The sequence below is a fragment of the Chrysemys picta genome, chromosome 5 (genome assembly GCF_011386835.1).
Source record: "Chrysemys picta bellii isolate R12L10 chromosome 5, ASM1138683v2, whole genome shotgun sequence".
In the NCBI taxonomy this organism is placed as follows: domain Eukaryota; kingdom Metazoa; phylum Chordata; order Testudines; family Emydidae; genus Chrysemys; species Chrysemys picta.
The window spans coordinates 34,344,431-34,370,382 of record NC_088795.1 but is presented as its reverse complement, the minus strand read 5'-3'; the positions used below and the strand labels follow the sequence as shown (position 1 = coordinate 34,370,382).

The following is a 25,952-nucleotide window of genomic DNA, read 5'->3' as shown; positions in this document are numbered from 1 at the left end:
TTATCCATGAAATGTAATGGTACTTTTTTGATCAATCATACCTCTTTGCTTTCATGAAGATTTACAAGTAAGCTGTCAGGTGTAGGTAAGAAAACATCTATGGAGGGAAAAATACAAATTTCATTAAAGAATAAAAATACATTACAAACACCACAAAATACTAACTCTGTGGCACTGTAAAAAAAAAAAAAAAAGGATTGAATAAACCCTGTTTTTTCCCCCGGTTGTATATACAAAATGTATTTTATACAAAGACTGCTTTGTATCAGTGCCAGTATCATTAACATCAGAGTTTCATTTTTCAGAGCCAAGTATTTTGCAATTTATTTTCATAGAATCACAGAATATCAGGGTTGGAAGGGACCTCAGGAAGTCCTCTAGTCCAACCCCCTGCTCAAAGCGGGACCAATTCCCAACCAAATCATCCCAGCCAGGGCTTTGTCAAGCCGGGCCTTAAAAACTTCCAGGGAAGGAGACTCCACCGCATTCCAGTGCTTCAGCACCCTCCTAGTGAAATAGTGTTTCCTAATATCCAACCTAGACCTCTCCCACTGCAACTTGAGACCATTGCTCCTTGTTCTGTCAATTGTTTTCGAAGTAAACTTATTTTAACTGATCACTATAATACGCTGCTATGCATATTCATCATATTTAAGCAGATTTTAATCGGTCCTTAAAAATGTGAAATAAAAACTCTTGAATACTTTTGATTCCTTTTCTTCTTGTTACTTACCATCAATATCTGAGACAATCAGCATTTGAGGCTGTGATAAACCTTCCTGCAAGTTGTAGAACTGAACAGTGCTGTCAAATGTTATGAATCCTATTCTTGTTCTCGAATCTCCAGGCAGCCTTAAGATTAAATAATAAAAAAAAAAAAATTAAAAAGACAAAGCCAAAAATCCAGATCTCAGATACACATCTGCAGCTTCCACTTATGTTAAAGGAAACCATGCTTGTGTATTTGAGACAAAACTGGGCCCTAATTGCTTAGGCCAGGTCTACAGTAGAAAGTATACTGGCATAGATGTGGCAGTTAGATGTATGAAAAGGTCACATCTCTAACTGACGTGGTATGCCAGGTACAGCCCTAGTGTAGATGCAATTATGATGGCCAGTATAGCTTATTCCATTTGGGGAAGTGGGCTAAGCTATACTGGCAACAGAATTCTTTTCTGGAAGAAGCTGCATCTCCATTAGGAGAGTTTGCCAGTATAGCTAGACACAAGGTCTTAGTGTCATAGTTCATTTTTCTAAATGTAGTTAAAAATACATTTAGCATGAATAACCTAAGACAGACTGAATTTACTTATTTTAGGCAGTTATGAGAGGAGGTTACTTACCTATCACTGGAGGTTCTTCGAGATGTGTGGTCCTTATCTGTTTTCCACTGAGGGTTTACACATGCGCACCATGCGTCGTGAGATGGAGAATTCGAAAGTAATAGTGTGTGTTGGTCCACGCATGTGCCCTTGCGCCTCATGGTTTCGGATGGGGTGATAAACAGTGTATCCAGTTCCTACTCCACTGCAAATCGCACAGATCCACAGCAGAGGGGAAGCAGGGTGAAAGTGGAATACAGATAGGGACCACATATCTCGAGGAACCGCCAGTTACAGGTAAGTAACCTACTCTTCTTCAAGTGATGGTTCCTACTGTATTCCACTGAGGATGATTAACAAGCAGTACTTAAGTCGTAGGAGGCTGCGAGGATAAGGATGGAACAGTTTAGCAGAGGACAGCCATGCCGAATGAGACATCCGTCCAGAGTCCTACACCCAGGCATAATGCATAGCGAAGGTATGTACTGAACTCCACGTGGCTGCTCTACATATGTCTTGAAAGTGGCACATCATGGAGGATGGCCATTGTTGAAGCCTGGGCTCTCGTGGAAGGGGTGCTGATCCCATCCTGTGGAGGCTGGATGGATGTCTATGTGATATGTCCTGGATATCGAGAGCTGTAAACTACATGCCTTCTCCAGACGAAACTTGGGTTTTGAAGTAAGTTGAATAGAACCCCATTCCTTCACAGTCCAGAGGAACCCGCTCTATTATCCCTCTTGGTAGTAAGGAGTCCACCTCTAGGGCAAGGATGCTGTCAGGGGAGTGGTCCCTGAGGAGGGAGGGGGCTGTGGATGAGGTAGCATGATGAACTCAATTGTATGGTCATAGTGGATGACATTTAGTGCTCACTTGTCTGTTGTTACTGCACTCCAACCTAATAAGAAGAGTGCTACATGACCCCTGAAAGAGGTGGGGTGGTTGTATGGCAGCAGGCGAGGTGGTTGGCAGCTCTCTAATGTTCCTCAAATATCTTCTCTGAGAGGGTTGCATGTGTGATGAGGAAGGCTGTGAAGGTGGACCAGGAGGATGAGATTGTTGGGTCTTCTGGTGCTTGCATGGTGGTTTGTAAGGTCTCTGGTGGAAAATCTGGGAAGTCCTGTACCATTGTGAAGGTGGTCGAATTTACACTTGGGCACAGGTGGGTAGATACTCAGCGAACTATGTGTGGCGGGGATAATTCGTTTTCTGATTAAATAGATGGGATCCATCAAAAGGGAGGTCCTCAATAATATTTTGTACTCCCTGGGGAAAACATAGGAATGAAATCACGATTCCCTCCTCATGACAATGCCCATAGCCATCAAGTATGATGAAGTATCTGCTGTGTTTATAACTGATTGACGCGCTGTCCTTGCCACCAGTTTGCCTTCCTCCAAGATTGACTGGAACCAGGCCCAATCTTGTTGCAGCAGTTTTTCAGCAAAATCCCCGTTTGCTGTAGTTCAGGAAGTCTTATTTGGCAAGCAATGCTTGATAATTTGAAATCCTGAACTGAAGGTTAACTAAGGAGACAACCGTGCATCCCAGAAGTTCCAACCGTTTGCTCTCCTTATCAGTCGGAGTGAAGCATGGGTGCTGCTGTCTGGACTGCTCCGTCATGGCCTGTACCATAAGGGAATGCGAGGGCAGGGTGGTGGTGGTGAGAAAAGTAACTCAGACCCCTTAGCCAGTACAAACACAGTACAAACTGTTCGAGCTGTTTGGAGGATGGCATCGCTGACTGGCAGAGCAGCCCTACTCAGGATGAGTGAAGGATGTCCAGGAGTTAGTTGATGTTGCGTGACTTGTACCTCCTCCAGGTGGATGTGAAGTTCATCCACCACCCTACCCTTCTGGAATTACCCAAAGTTATCTGGGGGTTAGGGGGACACCGAAGTCACTGCAGCAACATATGACTATGATGGAAAACGCTCAGGGCTCCAGCGATACCATCGGAATGAGACTCAGCAGTTCTTCATGACTGACTGAGTGTCTACTCAAGTGCACTCTAGACGGGAGAGAGATGAAGTCTCCCATACGGAATGGGCGGGTTTCAAGGGTGGGTATTAGCACAATGGATCCAGAGGTGCTGCAATGGGCCCGAGGATGTAGGGAACCAGTGACTCCTCTGCGCTTAGAGTGGAGGATACTGCAACAATGTAGACAGCATCTTTGGGTACTCACAGTGGCAGTAAGGGATGGGCAATCCCTGCACTTCATCTGAATCCTCAGAGGACAAAAACTGAACCACTGGTTCCATCCGCTGGATCTGGTGGAAGCATGTAGGCCAGTGGAGGATGTGTGAAGGGTGCCTTGACTGCAGCATGTCCTGGATGGGAGATCTGGCCTCCCTCAGGTTGATGGTAGCAGAAGGTTCTCCCAGGGCAAAGCGTTCCTGAGGCTCTGGCCCCTTTCCCAACACCCTGGTTTTAATGGTACTTTCCATAGTGGGAACCGATGCTGGAGTGCCAGACTTTCCTGGAGCGGGCGTGTCCCGTATCTTAAGGCATGCTGACACTGATGGCATGCGCGGCTCGGTACCTGGTATCGATTTGGTTTCTTTAGTCTTGGAGCACACTGCTACCCCGTGGCTGGAGATTGTGGAAGGAGCGTTCCCTTTCTTCACTTTGGAGGAAGACTTACTGCCATGCTTATGTGCATGCTTCCTTACCTCCTGACTAGGCCCCAGCTCGGGGTCCATAGTGGTGGTACCACTGGAGCTGGACCTTGTCTCCGTAGCTGGAAGTGCACTCCTGGCTATCTCAGGCCAATGTACAGGGGTTTCCCCAGCCTGGATCTGAATGATGTTTCATGGTAACTTCCACAAGGTGCTTCTTGAGGCGGAGAGACCAGCCTTCTCGGGTACGGCTTGGGAAAGACTGGCAGATACAGCATCTGGATGTAGAGTGGTCTTCTCCCAAGCAGTAGAGGCAGCGTTGATGTTCATCGCCAGCCGAGAAGGAAGGAGGCATATATTTTAAAGCCTGAGGTCTTCAGCATGGTCCGGTATTCATGCATAGGTGTGGATGGTGGTGGTGTTTACATGTAAACAGATCCCCCAAAGTCCCAATTCTACTCTAAATAACTACTAAAACGCTTAAAAACTATGTAAAAACAGTAAAACACCAAAGACTACAAAAAAGCTAACTACATACAATTATACTCTTTTTAAAAGGTGCGTCACACAAGAGGACACTAAGGGCTGGTCAACACTACAGCAGTAAATCAATCTAATTTACACAACTTCAGTTACGTGAATAACGTAACTGAAGTCAATGTAGTTAGATCCACTTACCACAGTGGCTACACTGCGCTGTTTCAAAAGCAGAGCATCTCTCGTCGACTTCCCTTTCGCTTCTCGGGGAGGTGGAGTACACAAATCCCATCGATTTAGCGTGTCTTCAGCAGACACGCTAAATCGACACTCGACTATGCGGTGGTGAGAAGGAACTGGAGACACAGTCAGTCCACTCCACCCTTAATCACCTTGGGCGAGGCAAGGGCACATGCGTGGATCGACACTACTACTTTCAAATTCTTTGGCTCTGATGTATGGTGCGCACACTCAATAGAATACAATAAGGACCATCACACGAAGAACTTCTGTTACAGTGCTACACTTTCACAAAAGGAAAGAAAGAAAATAGTTCTCTCCATTTATCATGTGACGTTGCTATAGGACAATAGTCTGTGCATTGTTACCTACTGCAATTCACTTGGCATTGCAGTATGAAATTACTAAATAGAAAGTAACAAGGAGAGTTGGGTACTGAGGAGTGTGTTCTTGGCTGGCCACTCAACAATTTTTAAAAAAAATAATAAGAATGTGATCTCAATGTTTCCTGAGCAGGTGAGACAATCATGATAAAAAGCAGAACTATGCAAACTTCCAGTTGTCATTACAGATCAGACCTCTTAAATAGGTCAAACTTCAACACTACTTTATGGTTTACTGCAGAGGATTCAAATTTGTTTGAAAAAATTATTTATGATGGCAAGAACTCATTTGTATTATAATGCACCTAAATTTATTTTTACTTTTCTTTTTTCTCCTCCCTTTATTCTTACATCCTATCTTCTTTTCTTGTACTTTCCCCTCCTTATAGCTTTATTGGATCCGTTTAATCAAAATTTGCAACATAATATTCCAGAGAATGTCCTCCCTGCCACCAACAGAAAATTCAATCTTTTATTTTCATCCTTTGTTAGAGAAAAATGCCAGTAACTGGTGCAGTGGTGATTTGTTTGTTTAAACTCTAATATGAAAATGTAAGATGTGCATAATATAACCCATATGCTTCAGAGGTAGGATACTTGCTATGTGTATTCTCTGTGTCAAACAGCAATAAAAACACCAATTGAATGGAACTTATAAAGTGGCATTTCAGCAGAGAATGCTTTATCAAACTACAGCAAGTGCTCAAAATTCCCAAGTTTGAATGAAAGAAAAAACAAACCAAAAAAGTTATTTTATATCCTGAGATAAAATATTAGAAATTTAGAATTGATGTAAGGAATATCCATAGCTATTTTGAACATTCAGTATATAATTCTTGGGTTATCTAAACAAAACGCATGGCAGATCACTTCTAATCACATTCATAAAAGATATTCTTCGCCATTATACAAATGGTCCTAATTTACATGGCCATATTCTTTTTCTGGACTACAGACAGACATTTCAAAATCTAATTTGCCATATATTGGTAAGTCCTGTAAATTCTGTATGAAAGTTACAGTAAAAGATACAGCATAAGTTAACACTGCAGCCTGCTCACAAATATAAAATAAAGTCAATCCAAAAAGATGATGATGTATATTCTTACTTGTCTAGGTTTTCCAGCAATGACTGACATACAATTGTTAAGTATCCAGCTTCCACTGCATTATGAGACACATCTAAAACAAACAAGTACACTGCAGGCTGAGGAGGACGAAGCTGTAAAATATAAAAAAGAATTCAAAATTCTTATTTTAAAGGGTAAAAAATGTTAATGGATAACATTCCTTTTTTGGGGGACGGGAGGAGCAAGAGAAGGAAGGGAATGGCTTGCAAAATGCTTAAGAATATATCCTATAATTAAGAACATAAGAATGGCCATACTGGGTCAGACCAAAGGTCCATCTAGCCCAGTATCCTGTCTACCGACAGTGACCAATGCCAGGTGTCCCAGAAGGAGTGAACCTAACAGGCAATGATCAAGTGATCTCTCTCCTACCATCCATCTCCACCCTCTGACAAACAGAGGCTAGGGACACCATTCCTTACCCATCCTGGCTAATAGCCATTAATGGACTTAACCTCCATGAATTTATCTAATTCTCTTTTAAACCCTGTTATAGTCCTAGCCTTCACAGCCTTCTCAGGCAAGGAGTTCCACAGGTTGACTGGGCGCTGTGTGAAGAAGAACTTCCTTTTATTTGTTTTAAACCTGCTGCCCATTAATTTCATTTGGAGACCCCTGTGGGGATGTATCATCCCTACACCAACCTAATGGAAAGTTCCATGAGGAGGTAAGGGTCACGATGGGACACTTGCCAGGCAACGGCTCAAGGCCTTATGTAAGGCCCCCTGGTGGTCTAGGGATTATATAAGATGAGGTAAACAAGGTGATAAATCATGGCCTTATGTAAGGCCCCCTGGTGGTCTAGGGATTATATAAGATGAGGTAAACAAGGTGATAAATCATGGCCTTATGTAAGGAATGGTTGAACCAATCGGTGTGGGGCTATACAGGTGATAAACACATGATTCTCCTTCTTGTCCAATCCGTAGATGTGTGATTATAGCCTAATTGTGTTATGTAATATTGAGAAAAACTATAAAAGAAAGCTTGTAATAAACAGGATTCAGCTTGCAACCACATTGGTCATGTGCTTTATCCGCTCCGCATGGGACCCCACAGACCCCTAGTTCTTATATTATGGGAACAAGTAAATAACTTTTCCTTATTCACTTTCTCCACACCACTCATGATTTTATATACCTCTATCATATTCCCCCCCCCACGTCTCCTCTTTTCCAAGCTGAAAAGTCCTAGCCTCTTTAATCTCTCCTCATATGGGACCCGTTCCAAACCCCTCATCATTTTAGTTGCCCTTCTCTGAACCTTTTCTAATGCCAGTATATCTTTTTTGAGATGAGACCACATCTGTATGCAGTATTCGAGATATGGGCGTACCATGGATTTATATAAGAGCAATAACATATTCTCCGTCTTATTCTCTATCTCTTTTTTAATGATTCCTAACATCCTGTTTGCTTTTTTGACTGCCGCTGCATACTGCATGGACGTCTTCAGAGAACTATCCATGATGACTCCAAGATCTCTTTCCTGATTACTTGTAGCTAAATTAGCCCCCATCATATGGTACGTATAGTTGGGTTTATTTTTTCCAATGTGCATTACTTTACATTTGTCCACGTTAAATTTCATCTGCCATTTTGTTGCCCAATCCCTTAGTTTTGTGAGATCTTTTTGAAGTTCTTCACAGTCTGCTTTAAATTAAATTAACCAAAAATTAGATTTACACTGTCATTCTGGGCTTTTAACAAAGTAAAATAAAAGAAATTCTCACTTGTGTTAAGTTTATCATTAACATAGAAAACAAAATCAACATCTTAGTCTGTCCTTTTGTCAGCTGGGTCAGAGGAAAGCCTTTGATGTCAACTGTAGAATTTATTCTGAAAAATGGCACTGTTCTTTCAGAATGCTGACAATGACACATTTTACTATTCTGAATTACAATAAGCCATCAGCATTACATTGCTACCATAATTATAATTAAGTGTATATTAATTCTATAATCTAATCCCCTTAGTCACAGAGTTTCACTTCTAAAATAAGACCCAATCCAGCAAAGACTAGTGGTGAATTTAAATTTAACCAATCTGATAGAAATTCAGTAGCTTTTGTGAAAAGACCATTTTAATCCTATTTATTTGCAGCTATGCTTTCTGTAACTGAGTTAATACAGCACTGACCCTGGGTTTCTTCTCGCTCCCCCCCCCCCCCCCCGATGACCACTCAGAATAAAGGATTTTGGCACCAGAGAGACTTCTCTTAACTCTCTGGTTTGATTCCTTCTGACAAAAAATAAAATAAAATTTATTTGACCTACTTTATCTTCCTACTCTGGATGAAAAAGCTTATCCTTTCCATCCAATACCCAATTTCCTCTTGGATGGGTGTTTGTGCTGTCTTGACCCACTCACGGAAAACAAATCTGCAAGTAAATGGGACTCAATTTAGCCAATGGCCTTGTCTACACTGGCACTTGATAGTGCTGCAACTTTCTCGCTCAGGGGTGTGAAAAAAACACCCCCGGGCGCTGCAAGTTTCAGTGCTTGTAAAGTGGCAATGTAGACAGTGCACCAGTGCTGGGAGCTACTTCCCTCATGGGGGTAGGTTTTTTTTTTTAAATCAGCGTTGGGAGAGCTCTCTGCCAGCGCTGGTGCCACAACTACACAGCCACATTAAAGCACTGTGACGACATACTGTATGATTGGGGCTGTTACAGCATAGATCCTGGGTTCTTAAAGCACCCCAAAGATAATAAATAATAATAATAATAATATATGGAGATATACCTATCTCATAGAGCTGGAAGGGACCCCGAAAGGTTATCGAGTCCAGCCCCCTGCCTTCACTAGCAGGACCAAGTACTGATTTTGGCCCAGATCCCTAAGTGGCCCCCTCAAGGATTGAACTCACAACCCTGGGTTAGCAGGCCAATGCTCAAACCACTGACCTATCTCTCCACGTAAAAAAAAAAAAGGAGATCTGACTCACTATTAGGAGGCACTATCACTTCCACCCCTGTATAACTCAACCTATACCCATACACGATGATTTACATAACTAGTACTTGTCCCCTCCATCATCAAATACCCTTTTGGTGTGGATCAAAATCAAAATAAAATACTGGTTACTGAGGAGATCCTGTGATGCAGGTAGGAGAAACAGGGAGAAGGAGAGACATCTTTTTCTTCCTTTGTCAACTATATATCTCCTGAGATGAGACTCCCTTATGGAAGTACAGTTGTAAGCACACTCCCACTAAAGACTATATGAGCAGATGTCTGCTGGTTTAACTCCTGAGTATCCACATCTTTCAAGGCTATTCCTGAGGTATGAGACTCAGTAGGGCCCTGCATCACACAATAATTTCCAGCACTTTCCAGGTGAGAGGAAATGGAGGGAACACATAGTCTACACAGAAATCCCAAAGACTGATAATGTGTCATGCGCTAAGAACGTCCTACTCCGGGTACCTGCTGTAGAATTGATTGCATTTAATATTTTTTCATGGCACAAAGAGGTGACAAGGTTGTTACGTTCTGCTGGTTGCTAACATTTGTATTGGAGCACTTTAGATCTGCTAAAGCAGTCTGATTGTAGGTTCAAGCATCCAAGATGTGCAGAGCTCATGCTGAGAACAAGTTCCCTGCCCATATGAATTGGGAGTGTTTCTTCTCCCTTGTTGATTTAGGTGCACAGCTACTGCTGAGTTGTCTGAGGTTTATCAGGATACATTTGCTATTGCTCTTTGCAGAATGCAAAAATAGCCAGTCTCACTCCTCTTAGGTGCAGTTACATAAAAGGCCTTTTTTCTCTCAGAGACCAGTCTGAGCTAATATGGAACCTGTGATAGTCCTCATTCTATTAGGTTTGCCTCAGTTGTGATATGCAGCCTGTTAAGTTTTTGTACAGGTCTTTCCTGTACTGGTGCTTCCACCACTGTAGAGAGTTTCACTTACCTGGTGTCCAAAACTCTCTGTGAGAGCTTGATCTAATGGGATTGTTGCTGAGCATGTCCTAGAGCAGGGGTTCTCAAACTTTTTATTTCTGAGGCCCCCCGCAACATGCTATAAAAACCTCCACATCCCACCTGTGCCAGAACAACTGTTTGTCTGCATATCCAGTAGATTAAAAGCCAGGGCTGCCGTTAAGGGGGTAGCAAACAGGGCAACTGCCTGTGGCCCCACACCACAGGGGACTCCGCAAAGCTAAATTGCTCAGGCTTTGGCTTCAGCCCCGCATGGCTTGGGCTTTCTGCCCTGAGCCCCAGCGAGTCTAATGCTGGCCCTGCTCTCTGGTTTATTTTGGAGGACCCCCTGAAACCTACTTGCAGCCCCCCCCCCGGAGGCCTCAGATCCCTGGTTGAGAACCACTGTTCTAGAGTGCCACATTTCCCTCATAACCAGATTGCAGCACACAATCCTCAAGCCCTAGAGTAATGAGACTACAGTCTGAGATGCACAGTGAAATTGCAGGCTCAGGTCTAAAAACAGCTCAGTTTTTAAAATCTCTCCTCCTCGGCAAAGACACAGCCTTGTTCAATACCTGTCAATGCATCTAGATAGGTTGGAAACTGTACCAAGCAAAGAGTGTTCTTCTCATGCTTGATCAGGAGGTCTATGTTCTTGAACATGTTCCAAGTTTCAGCCATTTCCCCCAAGGCTCTGCAGTTTCACTTTTCATGATAAGTCAGCTGACCAAATTTGGAATCTTACAGAATCCCCTGCTGCAATCACAGATATGACCTTTGTAAACACCCTCAGTATTGAAGCCAGCACAAAGAGCAGGGAGTGGTAGTAGAAATGCCAGTTCAGGGTGAACATTTGATGTTATGGAAATATGAAGACATTCTTCTTTTAAATCTACTGAAGAAACGAAATTTCTCCTAGTCGATCACAGCTAATATAGACTGGAGAGACTCCATCTTGAATTTGAGTCTTGAACATTAACCCACTTCAGATCCAAAGTGGATCTTGTCCTCTATACCTTTTGGAACTACCAATTACCTAGATTAAATTCCCATCAGCTGCTGCTCTCTGAACAATTGCTCTGATATCTAAGAGATATTTCACTGTCCAGAGGTCAGCTTCCTCTGGGGGAGGAAAAAGGAGGATGGTAGTAAATGGCAACCCTGAGAAGGGGGAGGTAAGAGCTTAAATTCAACCTGGGACACAAATGACAACAATTGTCTGAAATGATCCCTTCCTGTTACAATATAAAGGAAGAGATCCTTCTCTCTCTGAAAATAGGGGAAGGGGACAGTCAGAAACATTGACAGCTCTGGAAGGCCACAAAAAGCAGTTTAGACTTTGAGTCTGATTTAAAAAATGAATAACTCCCTCCTTTTTAAATCCCAGACCTAGATCTGTATTTAATAGATCATCTTCTAGAGTGGCTTTTACCTGATGAGTGCTTACACTTCTTAGCCTTTGAAGCTGGCATCACAGAGTCCCTTCTATAGATTACTGTCCTCGACACCTAAATATTTCATATCCCCCTCTTAGAAACACTCTCTTCTTTGCACAAAGCATTATCATTCTGCCTGTACTGCTGCTGGCTGAGTGGGCTGCTTCCACATGTTGCACTATTAGCACCTGCCTCAGGCTGCAATGGAACCTCCACTTTCCGGCCGAGTGCTGGTCAGCAAAGCATGGTTGATGGTGCCCAAAATGCTACTGTAGGATGTATGAAAGCTAGGTATTCTCTTATCGAAAAGATTTTCAGGCCCCATTTCCATACTGAACTGGCTACAGGTTGCTTTCTAGCTGTTAATTTCGTGAGAAGCAGGAATCAATCTGGGAAATGAAAAGGAGTTCTTTGGAAGATGCCAACATTCTTCTGTCTCATCAGTCATTGGTCCTGCCCATGTTTCCAGAGGAAAGGAGAAAGCCAGAAACTGCTGTAGCACAGAATGAGTTTGGTGGTCTTTGGCAAATTAGTGTGTAGGTGCCCACATCACAATTGGCATTAATTGACACCTTTACTGTCAGTTTTGACAGAGAAAGATTCAAATGGGAACTGAGACAATTAGTCTTTCAATCCGAGGGGTCCCTCTAAGTGAAAACTGAGGCACACTGGTAGGGCACTGTGGGGAAGTTTGAAATGCGAGTGATGTACACACTTTTTAGTGGTAAATAGGGTTGTCACTCTAGCATCTTGCACTAGTATTAAATTCACATACTTAAAAATATATATTTTTACCATGTAGTCTGAAGAAGCAATGAACTCCACTGTAGAATTTTGGACCTCTGGCCGTTTATGAGGCTCCCCATAGGATCGTGTCAATGGGTTATACATAAATTCTTCAGGAACTAAACAAAAATTATGAATCCAAAGTAAATTATTCACTGACAGATATACAGATTTTGTGCCTATTAGCAACAGTCAACATAATGTTAATTGCATTATATGTATTTTAATTACAAAAAGCAGCAATTAGACCATAAACATTTAAAAAGTATGTAAATAAGGAACCAATCAGCGTTGTAAAACCTAAACATCAAGTTAAAGAATCGGAGACAAGAATGTCTATTTTACAGACAACAAGGTATATGTATACTCTGTGTTTCCAGTGCCCTACAATGACATGTCTCAACGTGCACTGTATTTATGAAACTGGTCTTTGTCTTTGACTGCTGTTACTTATGACCTTGACTTGATTGTGTATTATGCTAGCAGTCAGTGGGGGAAACTGCTTTTAAATTATATAGCTCAGGTTGTCCAATCTGATATGGTGCTCTCAGACTCCTGACATGTTGCACGGTAGCCTTCACTTGGGCAAAATATAGGTGCTTCGGAAAATGATTTAGATATTAAAAATCCCAGATATTCTAGGTGAAAGACATCTCAGTTGTTGATACAAATGCAAGACATCTTAAATACATTAGGTAGCTGCAAGAAACCAGCTACTTACCTTTGTAATGAAACTTACCATCATTAACTCGATAGCATAAGTTGCATTTCCACCTCCTTTGGTCAATGAAGGAAACAAAAGGGTTGATATATGTCCTGCAGGATCTGCACCTCACAATGGTGCTTGATGTTATTACAGGTAATTGCTAAAAAGTAAAATAATGAAAAGCTGTAGCAAAGAGGATCCTAGAAAAATTTTGAGAGGACAGGATTGTGCAATATCTCAATCTCTGAAAGCTTCATAAAACCAAAAGATTCTGTTAATCTTGTCTCCCACTTAGTCCTTTTAGCTCATTTATATACAGTGCAATATTCACACCTTTACATTCTCTCTTTAAAATAGGAAGACATAATAAAGTATTATTTTGACCGAACCAGAATTTGATCTCACATATACCAGTGTAAATCATGAGTAATTTCATTTAAGTCTATTGTGTTATACTTGTCCACAAAATGTTGGAGAGAAGAATCTGGTCTGATAATGGACATTAATATATTTAGTTGGATAAAAGGAATCTGATTGATCCCTGTGATTGCAAGGGTCAGATCAGCAATCTTTTTATTGTAATTCTAGCTAAGCAATAACACAGTTGAAGTTAAGTTATGCAGGAATACTTGTACATCTTGGAGTGAGGGCATGATACAGAGAGAGCCATAGGTTTTCATAAGAAGTTAATAAGGACAAGAGTTGCTTAATGTGTGTGCACACTTTCTCAAGCACAGATTTATTTTTAACATAGTATCTGTAGAAATTAGATTAAATTTACAAAAGGAAAAATATAGTATACTGTAAATACTTGTATAGTGTATTATGTATTTTTGAACTTGTTTAGAGAGAGTGGATGAAATGAAACAGTAGCACTTTTGAAACAGCACTGTTAGAACAAAAGACCATCTTTTTCTGTTATTTGAGCATTGCCTGTCTGTTATTTAATTCCTCTCCTCGGAATTATCTAAAACCCCATCCCATTCTGCAACAGCAGCAGTCATTCTTGCAGTTAATGGGGAATAGACTCCTCTGGACTTCTGATCCTCATCTACTAAGGAGGTCCTCTGTGGATATGGACGGAGCAATTTGAAAGATTTCATTCCCTCCAGAGAGGAAAGTCAGATGACCACCACTTCAGCAGTTCTCCCCGTCTTCCTTAGGAATATCATGAATAAATAGGCTAGATTGGCAAATGGCTATGCAAATTACTCTAACATCTTAGTGCTGAATACTGTAAAATAACCAGAGAAATAGGAGGAGCTGATCCCTGCCCTGCTTCCCCAGAATCTGATCAGTTGTGCTTGTTGAGAAGAGATTCCTGGAAGGGGTGGAATCTTTCAGATCTCTCCCTCTAGTTCAAGTTTCACTTAATAAATTAAGAAGTCAAGAGGCAAAACTTCAAATAGCTATTAAATTAAGAGGCACAATCAATGTATGCAGGCATAGAGCACAAGACATGACATTTAAAAAATACCAAGGTAAGCTGTTCACTCTGATGAAGCTTTAAATAAAAACAAACAAAAAAGATAATTTTGCCTGAACCACTCCAACCACACTAAAGGTACGTAAAAGCCTTAATTGTTGCAATTTGTATAGTTTCTCTAACAACCTTGTTCAGCTTATTAGATGCTACGTTTCATTTTAAAAAAAAAAAGGATGAAAGATTTACAGCCATAATTTTTATCTTACAGTAACTGAATCAGTTCATCCTGTTACATTTAAGATAGAATTTTGAAACAAACAAAATTTGACTATATCAAAGAACAAACACCTGAACAGACAAGCTGAATAGAAATTCTACTTGAAAATAGTTCCACACCTCCTGCTATTATTTAATCCTCAATAAGGCTTAGACAAGATAAGAAAGTACCACACAGTAAAAAAGCAAAGCACTATGAGAAGATATTCAAAATAAAAAATATTTAAATTTTACCGTTAGGTCTCTGAACGGATGCAGCAGCAATCCCAAGGGAAGTTTAGCTTTGTTTAGCAAAGCCTGAGTCTGTGGAATATTTGTCAGTGTACATCGAAATGAACTGGAAAGAAATCAGACAAAAATTAGCTTGCAAAGCAAACTTGAACACATACGTTGTATTAGCATGCAACCATATTCTCTGCAATTCAAAGAGTTGTTAAATTTTAAATATTACTAAACCTAGTTTCAAAGTAAACAGAAACCATCGCCCAAAACAGCAAAAGTCTCCTCCAGAGAGGATAATATTTAAGTATAAGTGCGGCACAAAATGAAAAGCTGAAAGTATTGCATTTCAACAGGAAATGCATACTGGAGCTATTATTGAGTTTTTAAAAAGAACAAACAATGGGGGGAGGTCTAGTACCCAAAGTAATTTAAACTTTGAGATGGTATTTTCATTCATGATAAATATTTCTGATCTCAGAACTCACTAAAGGAAAACTGTACTTGCTATTTGTTGAAAAGTTATTTTAATGTGAGAGGGAATATAGGAAGATCTTAATGTTTCCCTCCCACAAAGAATTATGAGTCATACTCTTCTCTGATGGACGTGGAACGGATGAGACTTCCTAAAAACTTATTAATGCCACCCAATATAGTAACCAAAGGGGAATAGCTCCAGACACACATAAGGAGTCCAGAAGAGGAGTACTGCCTCCAAAGTGCTCCAGACGTGGGACTGAATATGACCCACTCTAATTTCCCTCCTGCTCACAAAATAATACATTGTCATTAGTCCACCAAGCTGACCCAAATTTACCTACTGGATTAAAGCTTCTTTCAGCATTACAACTAAGCTTTTTGGAGCAGACTCTTTTTCCTTGTTTGCACGTGCCTGGCAACTTAGTTGAGGCCTTTATGCACTACTACAATTTAAATGTTTAATCATAATAATCATAATGTCTCTACTACTGACATACAAATGGCTGGATTATTGCAGTGTGCCTGGCACATCCTTCAAAAGCTGCACGCTGGTGACTGGCAAGGCAAGACTACATAAAATTTCCCAAGATTGCATGACTGTAGGTTCCTATTTGCTTCAGATGCAAGCCAACATACTTAGACTGAAATATAAAGTCATTCAGGTTCTGGGTCCTGGCTACTTGAAAGACTGCCTCTCTCCTAAAGTGCTACCATCGCAGCTGAAATCAGTTGGGATCCTTTCCCTTCTAGTCCCTTGATTTGAATCCCAAGACATTCTCACCATAAGGAAGTTCAATTTGAAACTTGTTTCTTCCACTGGTCTCCCAGAGACCACATCTGTTGGGCTGTTAGGGCACAGTGTAAAACAGATCTCTTTCCTTAGGCTTTTGCCCAGCTTTAAGATTATGGGGTTATATTTAAATAACAGACCTTCCAGTGTTGACACCGATCACTAGTCACATACAGTGAGAGGGATTTTTTTAGTGCTCATCATTGGCTGAACTCTGCTCCCACTGATGGCAATGGTAAAACTGCCAATGACTTTACTGGGAGCAGTTATGCCGATGCTGGGTGCTTTTGAAAATTCCAGACTTAAAAAAAATATATCAGAAACGGAGTACTTTTGATTTTTATAAGTTTATTGCTTTTGCAAATGATCTCAATTTGTCTTTGTGACCACCACAAATGATGGTAAATAGATTTTATCAATGAATAAAATGAGGCAAATAGAGGTTAAGTGATTTGCTCAATGCCAAAAGCAAATCAGTGGTAGAGTTGGAATTAGAATGCTGCCTAGTCTTATTATGGTAAGTTTCATGAAGATTGTTTCAATAGCTAGTTTATAAAATGTTCTCTTGATTTTAGAATGTCAGGGCCTTGAGGTGAGAAAAGACGGTTACTCACCGTTGTAACTGTTGTTCTTCGAGATGTGTTGCTCATATCCATTCCATTAGGTGTGCGCGCGCCGCGTGCACGATCGTCGGAAGATTTTTACCCTAGCAACACTGGCGGGTCGGCTGTGGAGCCCCCTAGAGTGGCGCCTTCATGGCGCTGAATATATACCCCAGCCGACCCGGCGCCCCCTCAGTTCCTTCTTGCCGGCTACTCCGACAGTGGGGACGGAGGGCGGGTTTGGAATGGATATGAGCAACACATCTCGAAGAACAACAGTTACAACGGTGAGTAACCGTCTTTTCTTCTTCGAGTGCTTGCTCATATCCATTCCATTAGGTGACTCCCAAGCCCAACTTAGGTGGTGGGGTCGGAGTGAGACATTGCTGTGTGCAAAACCGCTGATCCAAAGGCAGCATCGTCCCTGGACTGCTGCACTAGTGCATAGTGTTCTGTAAACGTGTGGACTGACGACCAAACCGCAGCTCTACAAATGTCCTGGATCGGAACTTGTGCCAGGAAAGCCGTCGAGGACGCTTGGGCCCTTGTGGAGTGAGCGGTGAGGTGCGGTGCTGAGACACCTGCCAGGTCATAGCAAGTCCGGATGCAAGACGTAATCCAGGAGGATAGGCGTTGTGAGGAGACCGGTGAGCCTTTCATTCGGTCGGCCACTGCAACGAAGAGTTGCGTCGTCTTTCTAAAGGGCCTTGTGCGGTCAATATAGAAGGCCAGGGCCCTGCGTACGTCCAGGGAATGCAAACGTTGATCCTGGCGAGAAGCATGTGGTTTAGGGTGAAAGACCGGGAGAAATATATCCTGGTTGATATGAAATGGGGAAACCACCTTAGGGAGAAAGGCAGGATGTGGGCGGAGCTGCACTTTATCCTTATGGAAAACTGTGTAAGGGGGCTCGGATGTAAGCGCCCTGAGTTCAGAAACGCGCCTTGCTGAGGTGATGGCTACGAGGAAGGCTGTCTTCCAGGATAGGTACAGAAGTGAACAGGTGGCCAGTGGCTCGAATGGAGGACCTGTGAGCTTGGAGAGAACCAGGTTGAGGTCCCACGTCGGAACGGGCTGACGTTGTTGTGGGTACATCCGGTCTAAGCCCTTGAGGAATCTAACGACCATCGGGTTAGAGAATACCGAGGACGCGAGTTCCCCTGGATGGAAGGCCGATATAGCGGCCAGGTGAACTCTAATTGAAGATATCGCCAACCCTTGCTGTTTTAGGGAGAGGAGATATTCCAAAATAAGAGGAATAGGTGCGTGCAATGGGGACGTGGCTCGTTGTTCGCACCAACAGGAGAACCGCTTCCACTTGGCCAAGTATGTGGTCCGTGTTGAGGGCTTCCTACTGCTCAGCAGAATCTGTTGGACAGAGTGGGAACACTGTTGCTCTGCCTGGGTGAACCATGGAGCAGCCACGCCGTGAGGTGGAGTGATTGCAGGTCGGGGTGACGCAGCCGGCCGTGGTCCTGAGAGATGAGATCTGGACATAATGGAAGCGGGATCGGTGTCTGAACCGAGAGTTCCAACAGTGTGGTGTACCAATGTTGTCTCGGCCACGCTGGAGCGACCAGAATTACCTGTGCCTGGTCTCTGCGCAATTTGAGCAGTACCTTGTGGACCAGAGGAAACGGAGGGAAGGCATAAAACAGGTGGTCTTTCCAGGGAAGGAGAAACGCATCCGAGAGGGAGCCCGGAGCTCGACCTTGCAGGGAACAGAACACGTGGCACTTTCTGTTGTCTCGAGATGCAAACAGGTCTATCTGGGGAAACCCCCACTTCTGGAAGACGGAATGTATGATGTCCGGACGGATAGACCACTCGTGCGTTTGAAAGGACCTGCTGAGTCGGTCCGCTAAAGTGTTCTGGACTCCAGGGAGGAACGATGCCGTGAGATGGATTGAGTGGGCGATGCAGAAGTCCCACAGGCGAATGGCCTCTTGGCATAGAATTGACGAACGTGCTCCTCCTTGCTTGTTGATGTAAAACATGGCCGTGGTGTTGTCGGTGAGAACTAACACACAGCGGCCCCGTAGGAGATTGAGAAATGCCTGGCACGCCAGGCGCACCGCCATCAGTTCCCGAACATTGATGTGTAGGGCTAGCTGAGGTGCAGTCCACAGGCCCTGGGTATGGTGCTCGTTGAGATGGGCGCCCCAACCCAGAGATGAAGCGTCTGTGACCAGGTGCAGAGAGGGTTGTGGGGCGTGAAACGGCATCCCCTCGCAAACCACATTGTGATCTAGCCACCATGTGAGGGAGGTCAGGACCGAGTTCGGGATTGTGACCACCATATTCAGGCTGTCCCGATGTGGGCGGTATATTGATGACACCCAGGTCTGGAGTGGGCGAAGTCGAAGTCTGGCATGCCTGGTTACGTATGTGCAGGAAGCCATGTGACCCAGGAGGGTAAGGCACGACCTCACCGTGGTAGTTGGGAAGGCCTTGAGTCCCTGGATGAGGCTCGTGATGGTGCAAAAGCGATTGTCTGGCAGGATGGCTTGTGCGCGTCTGGAGTCTAGAACCGCACCGATGAATTCTATTCTCTGGGTAGGTTCTAGAGTGGATTTGTCCTTGTTGAGTAGGATACCCAACTTGTTGAATGTGCGCACTATTATGTGGACGTGATCGCGAACTTGTTCCTTGGTGCGACCGCGTACCAGCCAGTCGTCTAGGTACGGGAACACCTGTATCCCTTGCCGACGAAGGTACGCTGCCACGACAGCCATACATTTCGTGAAGACCCGTGGGGCCGAAGATAGGCCGAAGGGAAGGACTGCAAATTGGTAGTGCACCCTGTTTACCACGAATCGGAGGAAGCGTCTGTGAGGCGGGTAAATAGCAATGTGAAAGTATGCGTCTTTCATGTCGAGGGCGGCAAACCAGTCTCCAGGATCGAGGGAAGGGATAATGGCCCCCAGAGAGACCATGCGGAACTTCAACTTTACTACGAATTTGTTGAGTCCGCGCAAGTCCAAGATGGGTCGCAGACCTCCTTTGGACTTGGGGATGAGGAAGTAACGGGAATAGAATCCCCTGCCCCTTAAATCCACCGGAACCTCCTCTATGGCCCCCATGGCGAGGAGCGTAGAGACTTCCTGTATAAGAAGTTGCTCGTGAGAAGGGTCCCTGAAGAGGGACGGGGAAGGGGGGGAGGAGGGGGGAAATGAAGAAAACTGGATAGCGTATCCCCTCTCCACCGTGCGGAGAACCCAACGGTCCGAAGTTATAAGGGACCAAGCACGGTGGAAGTGGGAGAGGCGATCCCGAAAGGAGGGGGCTGGATCCTGGGGGATGACTGGGGCGCCGTCCTCGACCGCACCTTCAAAAGTTCTGCCTGGGGCCTGAAGGTGGTCTAGGTGGCCCCTGGTTCTGGCCAGGTTGAGGGCCGGTCCACCTTCTTCTACCACCTCGCCCTCGCCTTCGGGCCGAGTCCTGTCTCTGACGGGGCGGGGGGGGGGTAGAAGCGCTGAGGCTGCGGCCTAAACGGCCTGCGCTGGGGGCCCACAACATGCATCCCCAGGGAGCGCATGATTGTTCTCGAGTCCTTGAGGCTCTGCAGGCGGGAGTCCGTCTTATCCGAGAACAATCCATGACCCTCAAAAGGCAGATCTTGTAGGGTTTGCTGCAGCTCCGGAGGCAAACCCGAAACCTGAAGCCAGGAGATCCTGCGCATAGCGATACCCGAAGCCAGGGTCCTCGCCGCTGAGTCTGCAATGTCCAAGGAGGCCTGCAAGGAGGTCCGAGCCACCTTCTTGCCCTCCTCTACCATGGCTCCAAACTCTTCCCTGGACTCTTGGGGAATCAACTCCTTAAACTTCCCCATAGAGTTCCAGGAGTTGAAATTGTAGCGGCTCAGTAGCGCCTGTTGGTTCGCCGCTCTAAGTTGTAGCCCTCCGGCTGAGTAAACCTTACGGCCAAACAGATCGAGCCGCTTAGCCTCTTTTGATTTAGGCGCTGCAGCCTGCTGGCCGTGGCGCTCTCGTGCATTCACTGATTCCACCACCAGTGAACACGGTTGGGGGTGGGTATACAAGTACCCATAGTCCTTAGAGGGGACAAAGTATTTTCTTTCCACCCCTCTCGCTGTGGGTGGAATGGAGGCAGGAGTTTGCCATATCGTATCCGCATTCGATTGTATCGTGCAGATCAGAGGTAACGCCACCCTCGATGGGGCATCTGCCCCAAGGATGTTCACGATCGGGTCGTGCACCTCCACTATCTCCTCCGCCTGCAGGTCCATATTACGGGCCATCCTACGCAGGAGATCCTGGTGAGCCCGAAGATCTATCGGAGGGGGACCCGTACATGAAGTGCCCGCCACTGCCTCGTCCGGAGAGGAGGAAGAGGATGCCTCCGGTGGTACCGGATCCAAGGGGGGGTCCTGATCCCCTTGCTCTTGGGCCGGGGCATCACCTGCACTTGGGTCCCTGGTGTCGGGTGGCGTGGACACCGAAGCCTCCATGCCTCCTGGCGGAGGCCGAGAGATGGTGGATTCTGGGGCCCTTCTGACCGAGTGACCCGAGCGAGAGGTCGATGGTATTGGAGCCCCTTGCTCTTGGTGGTACGCCCACGGGGTCCAAAACGACCAGTGAGATGGTCCATGAGAGTGGTCCTCTGCCATCTCTTGCCAGTGGCCGAAATTTTGTTCCTCGGCGTGCCCTTGAGGGGGGTATGCCGATCTCGACAGGTCCTCCGAGGAACGAGACACCGATCTTGACGGCCATGGCGGTGCCGAGAGAGATGAAACCATCCCGGTGGGCTGCGGTGCCGCACGGTGCCGGTCCGGAGATGATCTATCTCTGCGCGGTGCCGGCGATCGGTGCCGGGATCGCGACCGGTGCCGATGACCTCGTCGGTGCCGGGAGTCGGATCTGGACCTCGACGAGGACCTGGAGTATGCCCGGTGCCGGGAGCGACCCCTCGACGTCGAGCGTCGACCGTAGCGGTGCCGAGAGCTACGTCTCGACGTTGATCGGTGCCGACGATCATATCGGTGCCGAGACGAAGAGCGGTGCCGCGAAGAAGATCTTGGCCGCGAGTACGACCGGTGCCGAGACGGTATTCGGTGCCGGGACTGCGAGCGGCGTGGGGACCTGCTTCGGGACCTGGATCGGTGCCGAGGTTCCAGCCCTTGTGATGGTGGGCGCATCAAGGCAGGTTTCCCCCTCGACTGGACCGTGCGAGTCAACGGTGCAGTCGGTGCCGGTGGTTGAGGCGGTGCCGGCTCCGTGAGAGCTATTAAGTCTCTCGCCGCCGCGAAGGTCTCTGGGGTCGACGGGAGGCACTGTATCACCGCCGGCCTGGGGGGAGACGCTATCTGCACCGGACTCAACGGCCTCGGCGCCGGAGTCGACGGTGCCGGAGGCACCTGTTTTCGTTGCTCCACCGGTGGACGCGGCTCTACCCCCGGCACTGGGGGAGCTGGCGTCTTCGGCACTGATGTCCCCGTCTTATGGGCTTTTTTATGCCCTGGGGATAAGGACCGGCGCCGAGGCACTTGCTGTGTCTGCGGTGCCGACGAGGTCCGGTGCCGGGGAGGCTTGTCTGACGCCACTCGCGTGGTCGTCGCAGCCGGTGCCGCCGGGGCACTGCGCACCGAGGTGCTAGGTGCCGGGGCCTTGCTCGTGGAAGGAGCGTCCGGGCTAAGAGCCGCCTCCATCAGAAGTTGCCTGAGCCGAAAGTCCCGCTCTTTCTTGGTTCTCGGACGGAAGGCCTTACAGATTTTACACTTGTCTGTCTGGTGTGACTCTCCCAGGCACTTCAGACAGGATTCGTGCGGGTCGCTCGTGGGCATAGGTTTAGCGCAGGAGGCGCACAGCTTGAAGCCGGGAGCGTTGGGCATGAGCCCGGCCCCGCGGCCGGGGGAGAAAGGGGGGAGACGACCCCCTTAATCCCCTGGACTATTTAGAACAACTTTAAAACTACTTAACTAATTTACAACAAACTCTAAGACTATAACTATAACTACAACTATGATACAACAAGATAAGCTAGGGAAGTGGAGAACAGCTAAGCAGCGCTCCACAGTTCCAACGACCGTCAGGGGCGGTAAGAAGGAACTGAGGGGGCGCCGGGTCGGCTGGGGTATATATTCAGCGCCATGAAGGCGCCACTCTAGGGGGCTCCACAGCCGACCCGCCGGTGTTGCTAGGGTAAAAATCTTCCGACGATCGTGCACGCGGCGCGCGCACACCTAATGGAATGGATATGAGCAAGCACTCGAAGAAGAATGGTATGTTGTTCCACTAGAAAGGAATACCATAAGTTACTCAACAGTGACCTCCCCAAACATAAAGCAACAATACCGGTAGACTCTAAAATGGTCTCATCTAGTTGCCCTAAGAATGGTAGCCATAATGCTAAGCATTGATGGCAGGAGATGTAAATTAGAAACAGCTTCAGTGTTCACACAGAAGTGAAGAGGACTTAACCTCTTCTCTCCAGAGGAAACAGACTACACTGGTTGACCAGTGAAAGCAGAATACTGTGGTCAATTTCATCCTTTATAATTTTTTTTATTATTCTTAACTAAATTATGAAATGTCACAGAAAAATGCTATGTCTAATATACCCAAAACTGAAAATAGTATACCTACTCTGGACTGCAATTTAATTTTCTAAGGTCTGAATTCAAATTAGGCACAGGAGCTAGAACTGGAGAAACAGGAAGAATATTCCTATCTTGTGTAAGGTTTACTGGTCTCAAGCTTTCTGGCTGCTGAGAGTGCTGTAGACTTAATCCTCCTAAGGTGGATGATAATTGATTCACACCAGGATACTGCTGGAAAAAAAAAAAAAAGAGCATTGCAAAACAGTTATACTATATGTTTAATGAACATAAACTTAATTCATTACACTATTCTTTCAGATCACCATTAAGGAAGATATAGCAGTAGCTAATAATCGTTTGCCGATGAGAAGAGACTTGTAATTTTAAAGGGTTACACAAGTGGACAATGCTTCCCAGAATCTTAGCATATACTTCTTTGAATAACATTCAGTCTACAGCATGAAGTCAACATAAAAGATAATTTTACAGGAGGTGCATAATCCTCATTTTCAAGATGCTCTTATTCAACATTGTCTAAAGAAACCTAGAGGTAAATCAGCTCAGATATTACAAGAAAACTGATATCGTCCCCCCTCTTCAAAAGAGCTCACTTTTTTCCTTTTCCAAACCAGAAAAACAGGCTATACCAGGGGTGCCAAAGGCGGCACACGAGCAGATTTTCAGTGGCACTCACACTGCCTGGGTCCTGGCCACTGGTCCAGGGGGCTCTGCATTTTAATTTAATTTTAAATGAAGCTTCTTAAAAATTTTAAAAACCTTCTTTACTTTACATACAACAATAGTTTAGTTATATATTATAGACTTATAGAAAGAGACCTTCTAAAAACGTTAAAATGTATCACTGGCACGCGAAACCTTAAATTAGAGTGAATAAATGAAGACTTGGCACACCACTTCTGAAAGGTTGCTGACCCCGGGCTATACGTTCTATTTTCTCTCTTCAATCCGGGGTAAACCTCAGACCACATTGTGCATTCCCTTGTTTCTGTAGCATTTAGAAAGATTATTTTAAATAAGTATTTGTAAAAGCTCTCTCAATTTAAAACAAAAACCTAATCAAATTTGATTTTTTAAAATTCAAAAATGCTTCAATTTCATTACCCATAACAGCCTGAAGTCAAGGAACCGTAGTATTATCACAAAGAAGGTTGTAAAACAGCTTTTAAAAAACATCTCTTTGGCTCTTAGTTTCCAGGTGAATGCCCAATTGTCTTTTATTAATAAAGTATGGAGGGGTTAAGACTATGAACCAAGCACAGAAAGGGAAACATTAGGTTAAACAGAGTTATGCTTTCCTTTTCCTTTAGAAGAATTTTCACTTATACTAACCAATCTGCATTCCCCAAAGTGAAGTAGTACTCTCTTTTGGGTATATTGTCATCTAGTACTGCTGTATGCAGATCAATGGGAAATTTGGATTGTATATTGGGAAATTACTGGTCTTCCTCTTTATTAAATGTTTAACTATAATAAATCTTCAGTTTCTTTCTCCTTCAAAAATAACAATTTAATAAAAGCTTAAAATATTAAATTAAATTTTATTTTATTTTTTAACTAAAAGTTAACAAGTAATTACATGGGCTACAGCAATTTGTTGGTCCTCTCCCCAATAATTCAAGTAGCCATCTCATTCATTATTTTGAATTTAGAGCTACTACATCAATATTCAGACTTGCTCGATATTTACAGTTCTCAAATTTAAAAAACTGTACTAATTTTTAAAATAGACTATTGGGAACTATGTCAAAGGCACATCACTATAAGCTTTACAAAAGGATTGAAAAGAAACATCAAATAATTTCTCAATTAAAAATCTCACTTGAGGATATTGCTGAAACCCAGAATGGTGCCCTGGATTACTGGGCTGCATAGCAGAAGTAGATGGTGTTGCATTCTGGTATCCAGGTTGAAGAGTTGGGTATCCGTAACCAAAGGGCTTAGGAGTCCTTGATGTCTGAGGAGTAGGAGCTGGACTACTTGCCGCAGAATTTGTTTCTAGGATAGGGAAAACAAATATTTTTTTAAATTATCTGTCTATTGCATTTAAATACATAAGAAGCAAAATACAACAGTTGATCATGAGAATAATGCTTTTGTTAATTATAAAGAAACAACCCAAAAATTTCTCTGCATTGACCAAATGGATATTGTAAAACAGCAGAAAAAAGTTTCTCTCACTGTTAGTATCTGGGGCAATAGGTTGGGGAGCACTGTCTAACTCTACCTCTACCCTACTTGTCTTCTAACTCTCCTCCGCATTTAATTAAATGCAACTTATCTACTAAGCAATTGGAACTTCATAATGTCATTTTATAAGTTTCCCCTTTTTAATAGAAAGGTAAGAGTAAATAAATTGCAAAAATATAAAAAATAAAATCCCCTTAATTATATTTTTTCCCCAAGACTGCTCTTGCTCTCAAATCTCCCCTGCCCTGCAAACTGCACCAAGACCTATTGATCTGTAGCCTCTCTTAGTCACCCATGATGAGATTTCTAAATTTTATTAAGAGGCTAATTCTGTCTGCAAGGGTGTACATGGGATTTCTGTTGAAGT

General features: G+C 44.4%; 1 protein-coding gene across 4 annotated transcripts in view; it reads right to left on the bottom strand.

The window, feature by feature from the left end:
- SEC24B (SEC24 homolog B, COPII coat complex component) overlaps positions 1–25,952 on the bottom strand; it is a 95,054-nt gene that overhangs the window by 27,501 nt on the left and 41,601 nt on the right. For 2 of the 4 annotated variants that reach the window (XM_005287910.5, XM_005287911.5), the window contains 8 exons: positions 25,218–25,393; positions 23,424–23,608; positions 14,962–15,064; positions 13,059–13,185; positions 12,329–12,438; positions 6,152–6,264; positions 734–852; positions 42–97 (listed from right to left, as the gene is read on the bottom strand). In XM_005287910.5, the coding sequence (XP_005287967.1) occupies positions 42–97; positions 734–852; positions 6,152–6,264; positions 12,329–12,438; positions 13,059–13,185; positions 14,962–15,064; positions 23,424–23,608; positions 25,218–25,393 (989 nt within the window). The remainder of the gene's footprint in view (positions 1–41; positions 98–733; positions 853–6,151; positions 6,265–12,328; positions 12,439–13,058; positions 13,186–14,961; positions 15,065–23,423; positions 23,609–25,217; positions 25,394–25,952) is intronic. The other 2 variants (XM_024106840.3, XM_065596208.1) reach the window with 1 other exon arrangement.